We start from the raw sequence: 16,305 nt of genomic DNA, 5'->3' as shown, positions 1-16,305 counted from the left end.
GAGTTGTTGATCTTGTTGTGGAAGTATGAAGATTTTGCAGCATGAACATCAACAGAAAAGGAAGAGAGGAGAGATTGATACGTACTCAGGTCAGATGCGTCTTTTGATTTGTGCCATTTCCTCTCCGCTGCCCTGAGTTCGGTCCGGTGTTCCCTAAGAACCTCAGATAACCAGGGGTTAGAGGGAGTGGCGCGTGCTGGCCTGGAGGAGAGAGGGCAGATAATGTCTAGAGAAGAGGTTAGAGTGGAGCATAGGGTATCCGTTGCGGTATTCACATCCAGAGATGAGAATTGTGAGGGTGGGGGAAGAGAAGATGAGACGGCAGAGGAAAGATGGGAGGGGGAAAGTGAGCGCAGGTTTCGCCTGAAAGTGACTGGTGGTGGGGTTGGTGGTGCAGGGGTAGAGAGTTGTAGACTGAAGGTAATGAGGAAATGATCTGAGACATGGAGAGGTCTCACCAAGATGTTGTCTGTGGTGCAGTTGCGTGTGTAAACCAGGTCCAGTTGGTTGCCTGATTTGTGAGTACCTGTGGTGATGAGTTGTGTGAGATCGAAAGAGGCTAGGAGAGAGATGAAGTCTGTTGCATGCGGCTTTTCGAGATGGATGTTGAAGTCACCAAAGACTAGAAGTGGGGTGCCGTCCTCAGGGAAGGAGGACAGCAGCACATCCAGCTCATCCACAAAATTACCCAGCTGACCTGGGGGACGATAAATGACTACAATATGGATCTTAATGGGAGTGGTGAGTGTAATAGCATGATATTCAAATGAGTTGTTGTTGCATATAGAAGAGAGCGCAGAGTATTTGTAATTGTTAGAAACGAGGAGCCCTGTACCCCCGCCTCTCCCAGACTGGCGAGGGGAGTGAGAGAAGGAGAAATTGCTAGAGAGAGCACCGGGGGTTGCTGAGTCTTCTGGACGAATCCAGGTCTCAGTCAGGCCTAAGATATTTAGAGTAGAATGAGATGCAAAGGCTGGAATGAAGTCAGCTTTATTGACTGCTGACTGGCAATTCCATAGACCCACGGAAAGAGAGAGAGGAGTGTGTGCGGATGAGAGAATGGGACGCAGATTGGCAGTATTGCGCTGCCTTTTGAGCGTGATGAAAGGGCGTTGCCGCGTGATAACAGTAATGTGTTGAAAGCACATGTTGTTTAAGGTGAACAATAAGATAAAAAGAGTGAAGGAAAGGGAAAAGGAGATACTTAAGTGCCTTTCTGGTGTTCTTGCTCGGTGGAGTCGCGCAGGTAGAGTCGATGGTCTTTACCCGAGTCGGTCTTCACACGATGAGGCTGAACACGAGAGCTGAACGCTTCCGCTGACGCTTCCGCGACAGCGCGCAAATTACACAGATATACAGATAATGCTTTCACCGCTTGAGTGAGTACAGCTGTTTCGGTCGGGCAATTAAGTCTGAATAACGCGAAAATGTGCCAAGACGAAACTGCAATAAGAGCAACGGCTTAAGTGCAAATTAGACTGCAATAATAATTAATATCGCTCGCGGCTTTATGTTAAATAAAGCAGCGCGTCTAACTAAAATACAGAATTATGTGAAGTTAAAAATACAAAGTAAGCAGAGAATCGAAGATGGCCTTACCTCGATTAAAATACAGCACTGAAATAACAGGAGAACAGAGTATTCTAGAAAAAACCACTTGCGCTACCCTTCCCAACAGCCATATCCAGAGGGCATTAGGCGAAGTTACTTGGGAGTGTACCCTGCAAGGATGCACAGACCAAATGCGACTATCATGAGAGATGAGGACCAGGCTTTTCCACTCGTCTTAGGCCTTGAGTTCCTGGTGACATAAAAGTCAAGTTGGATTTTGACACCTCCACACTTTCATTGCCTGTACAAAAGGAAACATTACATCTGTTCTCGTTATGACCCACCACACTGTTAACATACACTGTGCACTGCCAATAGTGCAAGTATCCAGTGACACCGCAGTTGCCATCAAGGATTTGATGGGTCTTGCTGATGCCTCCCGGTGGTGTTTAGAGGGGTTGCTGTTTAATTGGCCAACTGTATGTACAGATGCCTTAGGTCAAGCCTCTATCATTTAGCACCAGATCATAACTAATGACCCCATCCCAGTACAGAAAAGAGCATATCCTGTTCCAGTCAATAAGCAAAACTTAATTGATGAGGAAGTCAAAGCCATGCTGAGTAAAGGTATAATACAGCCATCTACATCCCCATGGGCAGCTCCAGTAGTGCTAGTGCCCAAGAAGAATGGGGGTATGCGTTTCTGTGTGGATTATCGAGCACTGAATGCCAAAACCCCACTGGATGGATTTCCCACGCCTCAGAAACAAGATCTCTTGGAGTCTGTCAACGGAGCAACAGTATTCAGTAGCCTAGACCTCAAAACTGGATACTGGCAAGTGGTGATGGACGAAAGAAGCATCCAAGAAACTGCTTTTGTTGTATGAGTTTCTTCACCTGCCATTTGGGTTGACAAATGCTGGAGCAATGTTCCAAAGGCTGATGAACAAAGTTCTACAAGATCTTATTGCCAAATGGTTTTTTTTGTACATATAAACAAAGTTGTCATATACTCCAGAGACCTTCAGCAACACTGCCAAGATCTGAAGAAGGTGTTTGCTGGGCTGGAATCAGCTGAAACATTGGTAAGGAGATCACTGCCTTTTCTGGGACACGTCATTTCAGCGGAAGGCATCAAGACATTCCAAGGTGGACGCTGTCAAGAATTCCCATATGTGATTTTGAGCGATTCCTAGGTCTTGCTGGGTGGTACCGTCGCTTTATTCCGCACATTATTTTGGAACGTGCTGCTCCACTTCATGCACTGAAGAGGAAGGGTGTACCATGGAACTGGACTGGGTGCCAACATTCTTTAGAAGATTTGGAGGATGCCCTGCAAAAGGCCCCAGTTCTTATTCCTCCAGACTCAAGTAAATCTTTCAAAGTGCAGACTGATTCGAGCGACTTTGGACTTGGGGCTGTACTGACTCAGGAGTTGTAAAAGGGAGAATATGTCATCGCCTCTCCATCCCGGCTGCTTCAAGGAGCCGGAAAATCATATGCTGTTTTGGAGAAGGAATGACTCGCTGTGGTCTAGGCGGCTGAAAAGAGGTCCGACAATACCTAGAAGGGAAACCCTTTGAGCTCGTTACTGATCATGCCGCATTCACTTGGGTATTCAACCATCCTTGCCCAACATCAAGACTTACTAGGTGGGCTATCCGACTCCGGGGGTTTGAATTTAGTGTGAGGTACCGAAAAGGGAGATGTCATACCTGATTCACTGTCCCACACAATGCCTGAGGGAGAGCCACTGGGAAGCGTTGCGGTAAGCCAGCCAAAAGATGTGAATGGAGACTCAACTGGGAAGAACTTGGTCGACACCAAGTGACCAATCTTTGCAGCCTTTGTGGGATGAAGCAAAGCTTAACTCTATCAACCTCAAACGTATTCACTATGTTGTACAAAACAGCTTTCTGTTCAGATGTGTCCCTGAAAGTCAAAAGGGTCACACTTTGCAAGTAGTCATCCCAAAGGATCTCCGGCAGAAATTTCTCCAGTTTACACATGACAATCCTTTAAGTGGGCATCTTGGGCGCATGAAAACATTGCGTAGACTACTCAACATTGTGTTCTGGCCAGAAATCCAGCGAGATGTATGGACCACTGCAAACAGTGTCTGTCGAGCAAACCCAAGCAGGTTGAGACATACCATGTAGAAAATCTGAAAAGGTTCTACGGCCAGGCCTTCTTCTGAAAGGGGGGTTTGCAACAGTTTCAGTAACTGTTCCCTATCTTCTATGGTAAATTTAAGTTGTAATTTTACTCCTGGCCATTAGAGGGCGCTAGGGAGCCATTATCAGGTAGAGTTCTCTAGGCCAGAGACTAAAAGGAAGAGGAAGTGTGAGTAAGGGATACCTGTTAGCTGGGAGTGTTTGCTCTTCCCATGCTTTCATTTGGAAAACCTTTTGTTGAGGAACATAAGTGTTCTACATCTCAATGTGAGTTGATTTATTTGTTCGTTTATCATTATCAGAGGTTTAAAGTGGGAAATGTATCTTGCTTGTTTGTTGTTTATTGTTTGCTTTGTCCAGAGGGTTTTTGTATCTACTTGATTTTGAGGACATCTTAACTGGTTCAAGTATGACAATTGTTATTCTCTTCAATTGTGGATTATATCTGAACTCCTTTACGAACTGCCGCTGTTCATTGGATTAACCTTTGTTGGATGAACTTGGATTACATTCTTCATACATCCTAACATCTACAATGGTGTGATGAACCAAGGACATTTGTGGTAACTCTGGACTTTAATATTGGGTGGATATACTGGATGGAACTGGATGGGTTTTGCTTCCAAATGTGGAGAGATTGGTAACTCTGCTTCATGTAATTTTGTAAAGACATTTGTAAGGTTATTAAATTAAGTACTCTTCTGACAAGGGAAATATAACGTTATTAAGTGGTGATTACGTGCTACGTGTGTTTACTGCAGCAGGTGTGTGAGTTTACCATGGTTTGTGTGCGTTTACACCGCAGGTACGTGTGTTGTAAGTGTGTGTTTACAGCGGTGCGTGTGTGAGTTTACCGCAGCAGGTGTGTGAGTTTACCATGGTGTGTGTGTGTGTGTGTGTGTGTTTACCGCGGTGCGTGTCCACTGCGCTGCGCCTCCCTCTTCAGCAGCTCCAGCCTTTGATTGGTGCAGAAGCAGTAGTAGGCGTGGCCTGTGTGCAGCAGTGATGATGCGGCCTGTGAGTAGAGATGGAGCCGCTCCGACTGAACATACGGCCCATAATGCCCTCCTCTGCGACTGCTCTCATCTGGGGGGATTCCTACACACACACACACACACACCCCGACTTAGACTTACATGCGTCTTGCTGGAGGGCAGTCTGCAGTGAAGAGTATAGTGAGTCAAGTCACCTTCATTTATACAGCGCTTTTAACAATATAGATTGTGTTTCAATGCAGCTTTACTGTGATAATAGGAAATTGAAGTAACAGAGATTGTATTGGCTTTACAGCAGCTTTAGAATAAAGTTATTGTCCAGCTAAAGTTAGTTTTGATTGATTAATGTCCGTTGCAAAGATCATTAGTTATTAATTTAGGGGCCGCTTACACAACACCGTTCTCACAGAAAACCCTTAATGCGCTCTGGCCGCTCATTCGCACAACAACACTGCCTGGTACTCGAGAACGCAAACCTTGAAATAGGTTCCAAGGTGCAAGCGTTGAAGTGCAGTGAAGAGTATAGTGAGCATAGTGAGTGCAGTGAAGAGTGTAGCGAGTGCAGTGAAGAGTATAGTGAGTATAGTGAGTGCAGTGAAGAGTATAGTGAGTGCAGTGAAGAGTATAGTGAGCATAGTGAGTGCAGTGAAGAGTGTAGTGAGTATAGTGAGTGCAGTGAAGAGTATAGTGAGTATAGTGAGTGCAGTGAAGAGTATAGTGAGCATAGTGAGTGCAGTGAAGAGTGTAGCGAGTGCAGTGAAGAGTATAGTGAGTATAGTGAGTGCAGTGAAGAGTATAGTGAGCATAGTGAGTGCAGTGAAGAGTGTAGCGAGTGCAGTGAAGAGTATAGTGAGTATAGTGAGAGCAGTGAAGAGTATAGTGAGCATAGTGAGTGCAGTGAAGAGTGTAGCGAGTGCAGTGAAGAGTATAGTGAGTATAGTGAGTGCAGTGAAGAGTGTAGCGAGTGCAGTGAAGAGTGTAGCGAGTGCAGAGAAGAGTATAGTGAGCATAGTGAGTGCAGTGAAGAGTGTAGCGAGTGCAGAGAAGAGTATAGTGAGCATAGTGAGTGCAGTGAAGAGTGTAGCGAGTGCAGTGAAGAGTATAGTGAGTATAGTGAGTGCAGTGAAGAGTATAGTGAGCATAGTGAGTGCAGTGAAGAGTATAGTGAGCATAGTGAGTGCAGTGAAGAGTATAGTGAGTATAGTGAGTGCAGTGAAGAGTATAGTGAGCATAGTGAGTGCAGTGAAGAGTGTAGCGAGTGCAGTGAAGAGTATAGTGAGAGCAGTGAAGAGTATAGTGAGCATAGTGAGTGCAGTGAAGAGTGTAGCGAGTGCAGTGAAGAGTATAGTGAGTATAGTGAGTGCAGTGAAGAGTATAGTGAGCATAGTGAGTGCAGTGAAGAGTGTAGCTAATGCATGTGAAGAGTATAGTGAGTATAGTGAGAGCAGTGAAGAGTATAGTGAGCATAGTGAGTGCAGTGAAGAGTGTAGCGAGTGCAGTGAAGAGTATAGTGAGTATAGTGAGTGCAGTGAAGAGTATAGTGAGCATAGTGAGCGCAGTGAAGAGTGTAGCGAGTGCAGTGAAGAGTATAGTGAGTATAGTGAGAGCAGTGAAGAGCATAGTGAGCATAGTGAGTGCAGTGAAGAGTATAGTGAGCATAGTGAGAGCAGTGAAGAGTATAGTGAGTGCAGTGAAGAGTATAGTGAGCATAGTGAGTGCAGTGAAGAGTATAGTGAGTGCAGTGAAGAGTATAGTGAGTGCAGTGAAGAGTATAGTGAGCATAGTGAGTGCAGTGAAGAGTGTAGTGAGTATAGTGAGTGCAGTGAAGAGTATAGTGAGAGCAGTGAAGAGTATAGTGAGCATAGTGAGAGCAGTGAAGAGCATAGTGAGTATTGTGAGTGCAGTGAAGAGTATAGTGAGAGCAGTGAAGAGTATAGTGAGCATAGTGAGTGCAGTGAAGAGCATAGTGAGTATAGTGAGAGCAGTGAAGAGTATAGTGAGTGCAGTGAAGAGTATAGTGAGAGCAGTGAAGAGTATAGTGAGTGCAGTGAAGAGCAGTGAAGAGTATAGTGAGTGCAGTGAAGAGTGTAGTGAGTGCAGTGAAGAGCATAGTGAGTATAGTGAGAGCAGTGAAGAGTGTAGTGAGTATAGTGAGTGCAGTGAAGAGTATAGTGAGTGCAGTGACGAGTATAGTGAGTGCAGTGAAGAGTATAGGGAGTATAGTGAGTGCAGTGAAGAGTATAGTGAGTATAGTGAGAGCAGTGAAGAGTATAGTGAGTGCAGTGAAGAGTATAGTGAGAGCAGTGAAGAGTATAGTGAGTGCAGTGAAGAGCAGTGAAGAGTATAGTGAGTGCAGTGAAGAGTGTAGTGAGTGCAGTGAAGAGCATAGTGAGTATAGTGAGAGCAGTGAAGAGTGTAGTGAGTATAGTGAGTGCAGTGACGAGTATAGTGAGTGCAGTGACGAGTATAGTGAGTGCAGTGAAGAGTATAGGGAGTATAGTGAGTGCAGTGAAGAGTATAGTGAGAGCAGTGAAGAGTATAGTGAGCATAGTGAGTGCAGTGAAGAGCATAGTGAGTATAGTGAGTGCAGTGAAGAGTGTAGTGAGTATAGTGAGTGCAGTGACGAGTATAGTGAGTGCAGTGAAGAGTATAGGGAGTATAGTGAGTGCAGTGAAGAGTATAGTGAGAGCAGTGAAGAGTATAGTGAGCATAGTAAGAGCAGTGAAGAGTATAGTGAGTGCAGTGAAGAGTGTAGTGAGTATAGTGAGTGCAGTGAAGAGCATAGTGAGTATAGTGAGAGCAGTGAAGAGTGTAGTGAGTATAGTGAGTGCAGTGAAGAGCATAGTGAGTGCAGTGAAGAGTATAGGGAGTATAGTGAGTGCAGTGAAGAGTATAGTGAGAGCAGTGAAGAGTATAGTGAGAGCAGTGAAGAGTGTAGTTAAGTAAAGTACATATAACCACTACAGATGACCGGATGAAAGCTAATGAATTTAATGACTTTTACCTCAGATTTCAAACTCAGGATTTTAACAATGAATGCACTAGTATCCTAAACTCCATCAGCAAGGATTTGAACATAGGACATGAGATAGACTGGTTACAGATACAGTCACTGTTCCAGCATCAGTGTACTAGGAAGGCTAAGGGTCCAGATGGAATCTCTGCCCGCTTATTGAAAACATGTGCGGAGGAGCTTGTTCCAGCCTGGTGCCCTATCTTTCAGCGATCACTTGACTCTCACATCATCCCAGCCCTATGGAAAAAGACTGTTATTATTCCAGTCCCAAAGAAACCCTGTCCTAAAGAGAACAATGATTTTAGACCAGTAGCATTGACGTCCATTGTAATGAAGTGTTTTGAGAAATATATGGTGTCTCTTTTAAAAACTGAGGTTAACAAAAAGTTAGATCCCTGGCAGTTTGCCTATAAACGGGGTAGGAGTACAGATGACGCTATAAGTAGCATCACCCACCTAGTCCTTAAGCACTTGGAGGATCCGAAGGCCTACGCACGCTTACTTTTTATAGATTTTAGTTCGGCCTTCAATACGATTCAGCCAGTTATTTTACTTGAGACACTTAAAAATATGGGTGTAAGCTCTTTTATTGTTGGATGGTATTACTCCTTTTTAACTAATAGGACACAATATGTTAAAGTACACAAGGCAGTCTCAGACCCTAAATTCATCAGCACAGGGGCTCCACAGGGTTGTGTGAGCTCCCCTGTCCTTTTTACTATCTATACCAATGAATGTGTGAGTAAACATCCACACAATTATATTGTTAAATTCTCTGATGACACTGCTATCCTTAGCTTATTGTTTCGAGACCAAGACACAGTCTCCTACCACTCAGAAATTAAACAGTTTGTGGACTGGTGTGATGCTCATCATCTGATGGTTAACGTCACTAAAACAGAGGAGATGATATTTGATCCAAGATCAATCTGTGAACCTAATCCTGTACTTATTCACAACACACCAATACGTCAGGTTACGTCATATAAGTATCTGGGTGTTTTTATTGATTGTTCACTTACCTGGCACATTCATGTTGAAAATCTTTGCACCAGGTTGCAACAAAGGATGTACTTTTTAAGAAGGCTAAGATTGTATGGTGTTAATAGCAAACTCCTGCTTCTGTTTTTCAAAATGATTTTAGAGAGTGTGATACGTTATAGCATGCAGACCTGGTATGGTAATCTTTCAGTTCAGTTTAAATCTAAGTTGGGGCGTCTGATCAATACAGCTTTTAGAATTGTAGGCTACCAAGAACAGTGCTACCTACAGTCACTGTATGAAAAATCTGTGCTCAGGGAGGCACATAAGATTTTGGATGACACATCCCACATTCTGAATAAGGAACTAGAGTTGTTACCCTCAGGTAAACGATTTAGAATGCCGTACTGTAGGTTAAAGAGGTATAAAAACTCATTCATCCCAGCTGCTATTAAGATGCTAAACAGTAGCAAATGACTGTTACCTACTTGTATACTTTTTATCCCCACTGTGTTGTGCAATTATTATTATTAATTTAATTTAAATTTTTCTTTTTTTTCTTTTTTTTTCTTCACGATACAGTGTAATGACGCATGTTTGTATTGTTTATATTCGGTGTATATTTTATGTGGTACGTTGTAAGTGTGTGTCGCAGTGACTGCAGCCCAAGACAAATTTCCCCCTTGGGGGACATTAAAGTATATTTTATCTTTATCTTTATCTTTAGTGAGTATAGTGAGAGCAGTGAAGAGTGTAGTGAGTATAGTGAGAGCAGTGAAGAGTGTAGTGAGTATAGTGAGAGCAGTGAAGAGTGTAGTGAGAGCAGTGAAGAGTGTAGTGAGTATAGTGAGCAGTGAAGAGTGTAGTGAGTATAGTGAGAGCAGTGAAGAGCATAGTGAGTATAGTGAGAGCATAGTGAGTATAGTGAGAGCAGTGAAGAGTATAGTGAGAGCAGTGAAGAGTATAGTGAGTGCAGTGAAGAGTGTAGTGAGTATAGTGAGAGCAGTGAAGAGTATAGTGAGAGCAGTGAAGAGTATAGTGAGAGCAGTGAAGAGTATAGTGAGTATAGTGAGAGCAGTGAAGAGTGTAGTGAGTATAGTGAGAGCAGTGAAGAGTGTAGTGAGAGCAGTGAAGAGTGTAGTGAGTATAGTGAGCAGTGAAGAGTATAGTGAGAGCAGTGAAGAGTGTAGTGAGTATAGTGAGCAGTGAAGAGTGTAGTGAGTATAGTGAGAGCAGTGAAGAGCATAGTGAGTATAGTGAGTGCAGTGAAGAGTGTAGTGAGTATAGTGAGCAGTGAAGAGTGTAGTGAGTATAGTGAGAGCAGTGAAGAGCATAGTGAGTATAGTGAGAGCATAGTGAGTATAGTGAGAGCAGTGAAGAGTATAGTGAGAGCAGTGAAGAGTATAGTGAGTATAGTGAGTGCAGTGAAGAGTGTAGTGAGTATAGTGAGTGCAGTGAAGAGCATAGTGAGTATAGTGAGAGCAGTGAAGAGCATAGTGAGAGCAGTGAAGAGTATAGTGAGAGCAGTGAAGAGTGTAGTGAGTATAGTGAGAGCAGTGAAGAGTGTAGTGAGTATAGTGAGAGCAGTGAAGAGTGTAGTGAGTATAGTGAGAGCAGTGAAGAGTATAGTGAGAGCAGTGAAGTGTAGTGAGTATTAGTGTTGTCACGATACTAGAATTTCTAACTTCGATACGATACCTTGAAAAATATCGATATTCGATACCATTTTCGATACCACGGATAAAAAAACTAACACAATATTAAGGGGGTATTTTTTTTATTTAAAAGCTAAATATAACAAGTCTAGAACATGACAATGAGGTATATTTTACATGAACAAAAATGTCCTGAGGTAGTGCACTTGTTCAAAAGCATAAATGCTGGTTAATACATTAACGTTATTTGATGAACAGATTTAAACGCAAACGTGTGTGCATCACACGCGAAAACAATGCTCACTGGATCGACATCAAGTCAAGTCACCTTTATTTATATAGTGCTTTTAACTATACAGATTGTGTCAAATCACTTAACAGTATCAAATTGGAGGAGAGTGTCAGTATTGTATAATAATAAGATTAAACATTCAATTTTCAGTTAAAAGGCATTTCATTATTGAATTCAGATATGTCATTGTTTAATTAGTATCTGTGTAATCAAATTGATGATATTTGCTAATGAAGGCAAATTGCAGAATTAAATAATAATTCTTGAATAAAGTTAAATAAGCACAAGTTAATTTACATTTGACCACAGTTAAAATGTGCTTGTCTAAGATCAGACAGAACAAGCAGTGCGCTGCGTTTTTTATGTTGCTAGGCAACCACTGAAACAGCTGTCCTGTCAGTCAAGTAAACATCAAATCAGCCTTTTATTAACTTTATTTACTTTCTGTTAACATTGTGGTAGTTACGGTTCGTGAAGTCGTTATAAGCTCCTGGTAACCCGCGAGAGCACCACAAGTTTACCCTCCATCATCGCACGTCTCCTGGCGTTCAAGCAACTAGCTTTCAGCACTAAAACGGAAGGCTCGCGAGGCGCATAAACAGCGCGCAGAACGCTCGCTGGAAACCAATTGAAAATAGGCGCCTCTCACTGCAAAAAAACGCGTCAGATGTGATCGGCCCCATTCACTTCACTTTTGCTATTTAACCAGAGCGAATGAAACGAGTGCGCGTGTGGTGTTTGTCAACACGCCTTTGGAGAGAAGTGAAAGTGAAAGCGCGGCTAGTATCGATACTTCGGGAAATTAATATTGGTACCGTTCAGATATTTCAGTATCGATATTTATCGAAATATCGATATTTTTGACAACACTAGTGAGTATAGTGAAGAGTGTAGTGAGTGCAGTGAAGAGTGTAGTGAGTATAGTGAGTGCAGAGAAGAGCATAGTGAGCATAGTGAGTGCAGTGAAGAGCATAGTGAGTATAGTGAGTGCAGAGAAGAGTATAGGGAGTATAGTGAGTGCAGATAAGAGTGAAGAGCTTAGTGAGCATAGTGAGTGCAGTGAAGAGCATAGTGAGTATAGTGAGTGCAGAGAAGAGTATAGTGAGCATAGTTAGTGCAGTGAAGAGTGTAGTGAGTGCAGTAAAGTGTATAGTGAGTATAGTGAGAGCAGTGAGTATAGTGAGAGCAGTGAAGTGTATAGTAAGTGCAGATAAGAGTGAAGAGCATAGTGAGTATAGTGAGTGCAGTGAAGAGTATAGGGAGTATAGTGAGTGCAGATAAGAGTGAAGAGCTTAGTGAGTATAGTGAGTGCAGTGAAGAGCATAGTGAGTATAGTGAGTGCAGTGAAGAGTATAGTGAGTGCAGTGACGAGTAACAGTGAGTATAGTGAAGAGTATAGGGAGTATAGTGAGTGCAGTGAAGAGCATAGTGAGTATAGTGAGTGCAGTGAAGAGTATAGTGAGTGCAGTGACGAGTATAGTGAGTATAATGAGTGCAGTGAAGAGTGTAGTGAGTATAGTGAGTGCAGTGAAGAGTATAGGGAGTATAGTGAGTGCAGTGACGAGTATAGTGAGTATAGTGAGTGCAGTGAAGAGTATAGTGAGTGCAGTGACGAGTAACAGTGAGTATAGTGAAGAGTATAGGGAGTATAGTGAGTGCAGTGAAGAGCATAGTGAGTATAGTGAGTGCAGTGAAGATTATAGTGAGTGCAGTGACGAGTATAGTGAGTATAGTGAGTGCAGTGAAGAGTGTAGTGAGTATAGTGAGTGCAGTGAAGAGTATAGGGAGTATAGTGAGTGCAGTGAAGAGTATAGGGAGTATAGTGAGTGCAGTGACGAGTATAGTGAGTGCAGTGAAGAGTATAGGGAGTATAGTGAGTGCAGTGAAGAGTACAGTGAGTATAGTGAGTATAGTGAGTGCAGTGAAGAGTATAGTGAGTATAGTGAGTGCAGTGAAGACTATAGTGAGTATAGTGAGTGCAGTGAAGAGTATAGTGAGTATAGTGAGTGCAGTGAAGAGTATAGTGAGTATAGTGAGTGCAGTGAAGAGTATAGTGAGTATAGTGAGTGCAGTGAAGAGTATAGTGAGCATAGTGAGTGCAGAGAAGAGCATAGTGAGTATAGTGAGTGCAGTTAGGAGTATAGGGAGTGCAGTAAAGAGCATAGTGAGTATAGTGAGTGCAGTGACGAGTATAGTGAGTGCAGTGAAGAGTATAGTGAGTGCAGTGACGAGTATAGTGAGTGCAGTGAAGAGTATAGGGAGTATAGTGAGTGCAGTGAAGAGTATAGGGAGTATAGTGAGTGCAGTGAAGAGTATAGGGAGTATAGTGAGTGCAGTGAAGAGTATAGTGAGTGCAGTGAAGAGTATAGGGAGTATAGTGAGTGCAGTGAAGAGTATAGGGAGTATAGTGAGTGCAGTGAAGAGTATAGGGAGTATACCTGCCCACTCCAGCATGTCCTCGATGGCATCCGCAGCTCCGGGCACCAGGCGATCGCGGTCCGTGTCCTCGAGCCGCAGGATGAACGTGCCGCGGCGCTGCTTTGCGAACAGGTAATTATACAGAGCCGTGCGGAGACCCCCGAGGTGAAGAAACCCTGAAGTAGAGCAACAGGTTTATGTCACTCTATCGCTGTCTCTTTCACTCCATCACAGTCTATCTCACTCTCTATCACAGTCTCTCAAACCCTGAACGATAACAGGCTTCAACAACGAACTGCAAGTCTATCTCACTCTTTCACAGTCTCTCTCACAGTCAATATCTCACTCTCTCACAGTCTACCTCACTCTATCAGCCTCTCTCACTTTATCAGTCTTTCTCACTCTCTCAGTCTACCTCACTCTATCAGTCTCTCTCACAGTCTACCTCACTCTATCAGCCTCTCTCACTTTATCAGTCTTTCTCACTCTCTCAGTCTACCTCACTCTATCAGTCTCTCTCACAGTCTACCTCACTCTATCAGTCTCTCTCACTTTATCAGTCTTTCTCACTCTCTCACAGTCTACCTCACTCTATCAGTCTCTCTCACAGTCTACCTCACTACCAGTCTCTCTCACTTTATCAGTCTTTCTCACTCTCTCACAGTCTACCTCACTCTATCAGTCTCTCACAGTCTACCTCACTCTATCAGTCTCTCTCACAGTCTACCTCACTCTATCAGTCTCTCTCACAGTCTACCTCACTCTATCAGTCTCTCTCACAGTCTACCTCACTCTACCAGTCTCTCTCACTTTATCAGTCTTTCTCACTCTCTCAGTCTACCTCACTCTATCAGTCTCTCTCACTTTATCAGTCTTTCTCACTCTCTTACAGTCTACCTCACTCTATCAGTCTCTCTCACAGTCTACCTCACTCTATCAGTCTCTCTCACAGTCTACCTCACTCTATCAGTCTCTCTCACAGTCTACCTCACTCTATCAGTCTCTCACAGTCTCTCTCACTCTATCAGTCTCTCTCTCACAGTCTACCTCACTCTATCAGTCTCTCTCACAGTCTCTCTCACTCTATCAGTCTCTCTCACAGTCTACCTCACTCTACCAGTCTCTCTCACTTTATCAGTCTTTCTCACTCTCTCACAGTCTACCTCACTCTATCAGTCTCTCTCACTTTATCAGTCTTTCTCACTCTCTCACAGTCTACCTCACTCTATCAGTCTCTCTCACAGTCTCTCTCACTCTATCAGTCTCTCTCACAGTCTACCTCACTCTGTCACAGTCTCTCTCACTCTATCACAGTCTCTCTCACTTTATCAGTCTCTCTCACAGTCAATATCTCACTCTCTCAGTCTTTCTCACTCTCTCACAGTCTACCTCACTCTATCACAGTCTACCTCACTCTATCACAGTCTCTATCTCACTCTATCAGTCTCTCTCTCTCACAGTCTCTCTCACTCTATCACAGTCTATCTCACTCTATCACAGTCTACCTCACTCTATCACAGTCTCTATCTCACTCTATCAGTCTGCCTCACTCTGTCACAGTCTTTCTCACTCTCTCACAGTCTACCTCACTCTATCACAGTCTCTATCTCTCTCTCTCACAGTCTCTCTCACTCTATCACAGTCTCTAACTTTATTACAGTCTCTCAGCCTGTCCGTGTTTATTCTCCTCTATCTGTGTTCATATTCTGCTTATGATATGATATTTGTGGTGTGTTTCACCTGTGGGACTGGGAGCGAATCTCACGCGCGCCTCCTCGGGCTGCCTCGTGCACACGCCTCTGCTCGCGCCGGGCAGTCTCGTGCACACGCCTCTGCGCGCGCCGCTTCTCCTCCAGAACACGCAGAACATGTTTACATCCAGAACATATTTATATCCAGAACAAACATATTTACAAGTTTTTCTCAGTCAAACAGCGGAGAAAGCGCGTGACCTCATCCTAGTGATGTTACATATGACACTGAAGCTTCGATGCGCGTATCACATAAGCGACACAATTTGTAGTGAAGCCCCGTATCGAGGCGTGTATTGGTTTACTAGAGTCACGTGATCGATGACAAATGAAGCCTCACTTTCTGTCCAGTCACGTGCGCGTTTCGCTTTGGGTGTCAGAAGGCTCGAACTTCAGATCGTATTTAACGAGTCATTGTTGCCTCAGTCTGGTTGATATTTACAATTATCGATATTGACATTTAATAACAGATGATCCTATCAGACTGTCCTTATTCATTGTGTGTGTGTGTAGAAAGAGAGAGAGAAAGAGAGTAGGCCTACATTAAATCGTATTGAATCATATAAGCTATTATATTTTATTGTCACACTTTAATGGGAAAATTAATTTATTTAATGAACAAATCAAACACAAACATGTAAGGCTTTTATTTGTACACATAACACTGAAACTATGGAGTGTGTTGTGGTTGCTTCATCTGCCAGAGCTTCTAACACAGGCTTCTGGCTGCTTTATTTTAAATAAGCACCAGATGGCGCTGTTCTCGGCGCTGTTCTCGACACTCTCGAAGCTTTGAATCTTTTCCCGGAACAGTCAGGGGAAAGCCTCAGTGATTCATGAGGCTTCATTTCCCCATCCCTACCTCATCCATCACTCTGTTGTTGTCCTTCTTCTTCTTGGTGTTTTAAGGCAGTTAGCACCCAGTGAGTTACTGCCACCTGCTGTCTATTAGCTTGTCATCACTTCATACTTGTATTCGTCTTTCCAGTCCAGTCCTCCTTAAAACGAAACAAATATTTCCTCCCTTGTTTACTATTTCCGCATTCTAATATATATATATGGGTGATTCTTTAATTGGAGATACATCTGAAGTCCGAAGCCATTTATTTTTAACAGCTTTACCAAAATTTTACTCCAAAAACACATTTTAATTTTTTTTAATTCTTTTTAAGAGTCACAAAATGTTAGAGTGTAAAACTAGAAAATATTTTATTTTAAAAGCTATTTCATGATGCTGAAAGTCATGATATCATACTGTCCTTAGTGGGTGGTACTTTTTTCAAACAAGGGTAAAATATGCATTAAACATGTTTAAAATTACAAATTTCAGGTTGGGGTTTTAATTATTTTGTTTATAAATTATTATTGGTGACAGTTTCCAAATTATGTAAAATTAATTAGTTTAAAAGTAACTTTTATTGTTGAAAAATACCAATCCATAAATCCTGTGTCAATTCTGTTACTACATGTTA

The 16,305-nt window shown here is 42.9% G+C and overlaps 1 protein-coding gene across 1 annotated transcript in view; it reads right to left on the bottom strand.

The window, feature by feature from the left end:
* Nucleotides 1–15,746, bottom strand: part of ears2 (glutamyl-tRNA synthetase 2, mitochondrial) — a 32,118-nt gene extending 16,372 nt beyond the window's left edge. The window contains exons 1-5 of the mRNA XM_079864302.1: nucleotides 15,696–15,746; nucleotides 14,998–15,034; nucleotides 14,823–14,959; nucleotides 13,103–13,258; nucleotides 4,634–4,823 (exon numbers count right to left, since the gene is read on the bottom strand). Coding sequence (XP_079720428.1) covers nucleotides 4,634–4,823; nucleotides 13,103–13,258; nucleotides 14,823–14,952 — 476 coding nt within the window. The 5' untranslated portion in view covers nucleotides 14,953–14,959; nucleotides 14,998–15,034; nucleotides 15,696–15,746. The remainder of the gene's footprint in view (nucleotides 1–4,633; nucleotides 4,824–13,102; nucleotides 13,259–14,822; nucleotides 14,960–14,997; nucleotides 15,035–15,695) is intronic.
* Between the last annotated feature and the right edge of the window lie 559 nt (nucleotides 15,747–16,305).

Source organism: Squalius cephalus, assembly GCF_949319135.1.
Source record: "Squalius cephalus genome assembly, chromosome: 2".
NCBI classification, from domain to species: domain Eukaryota; kingdom Metazoa; phylum Chordata; class Actinopteri; order Cypriniformes; family Leuciscidae; genus Squalius; species Squalius cephalus.
This window is presented reverse-complemented; position numbering and strand designations above follow the sequence as displayed.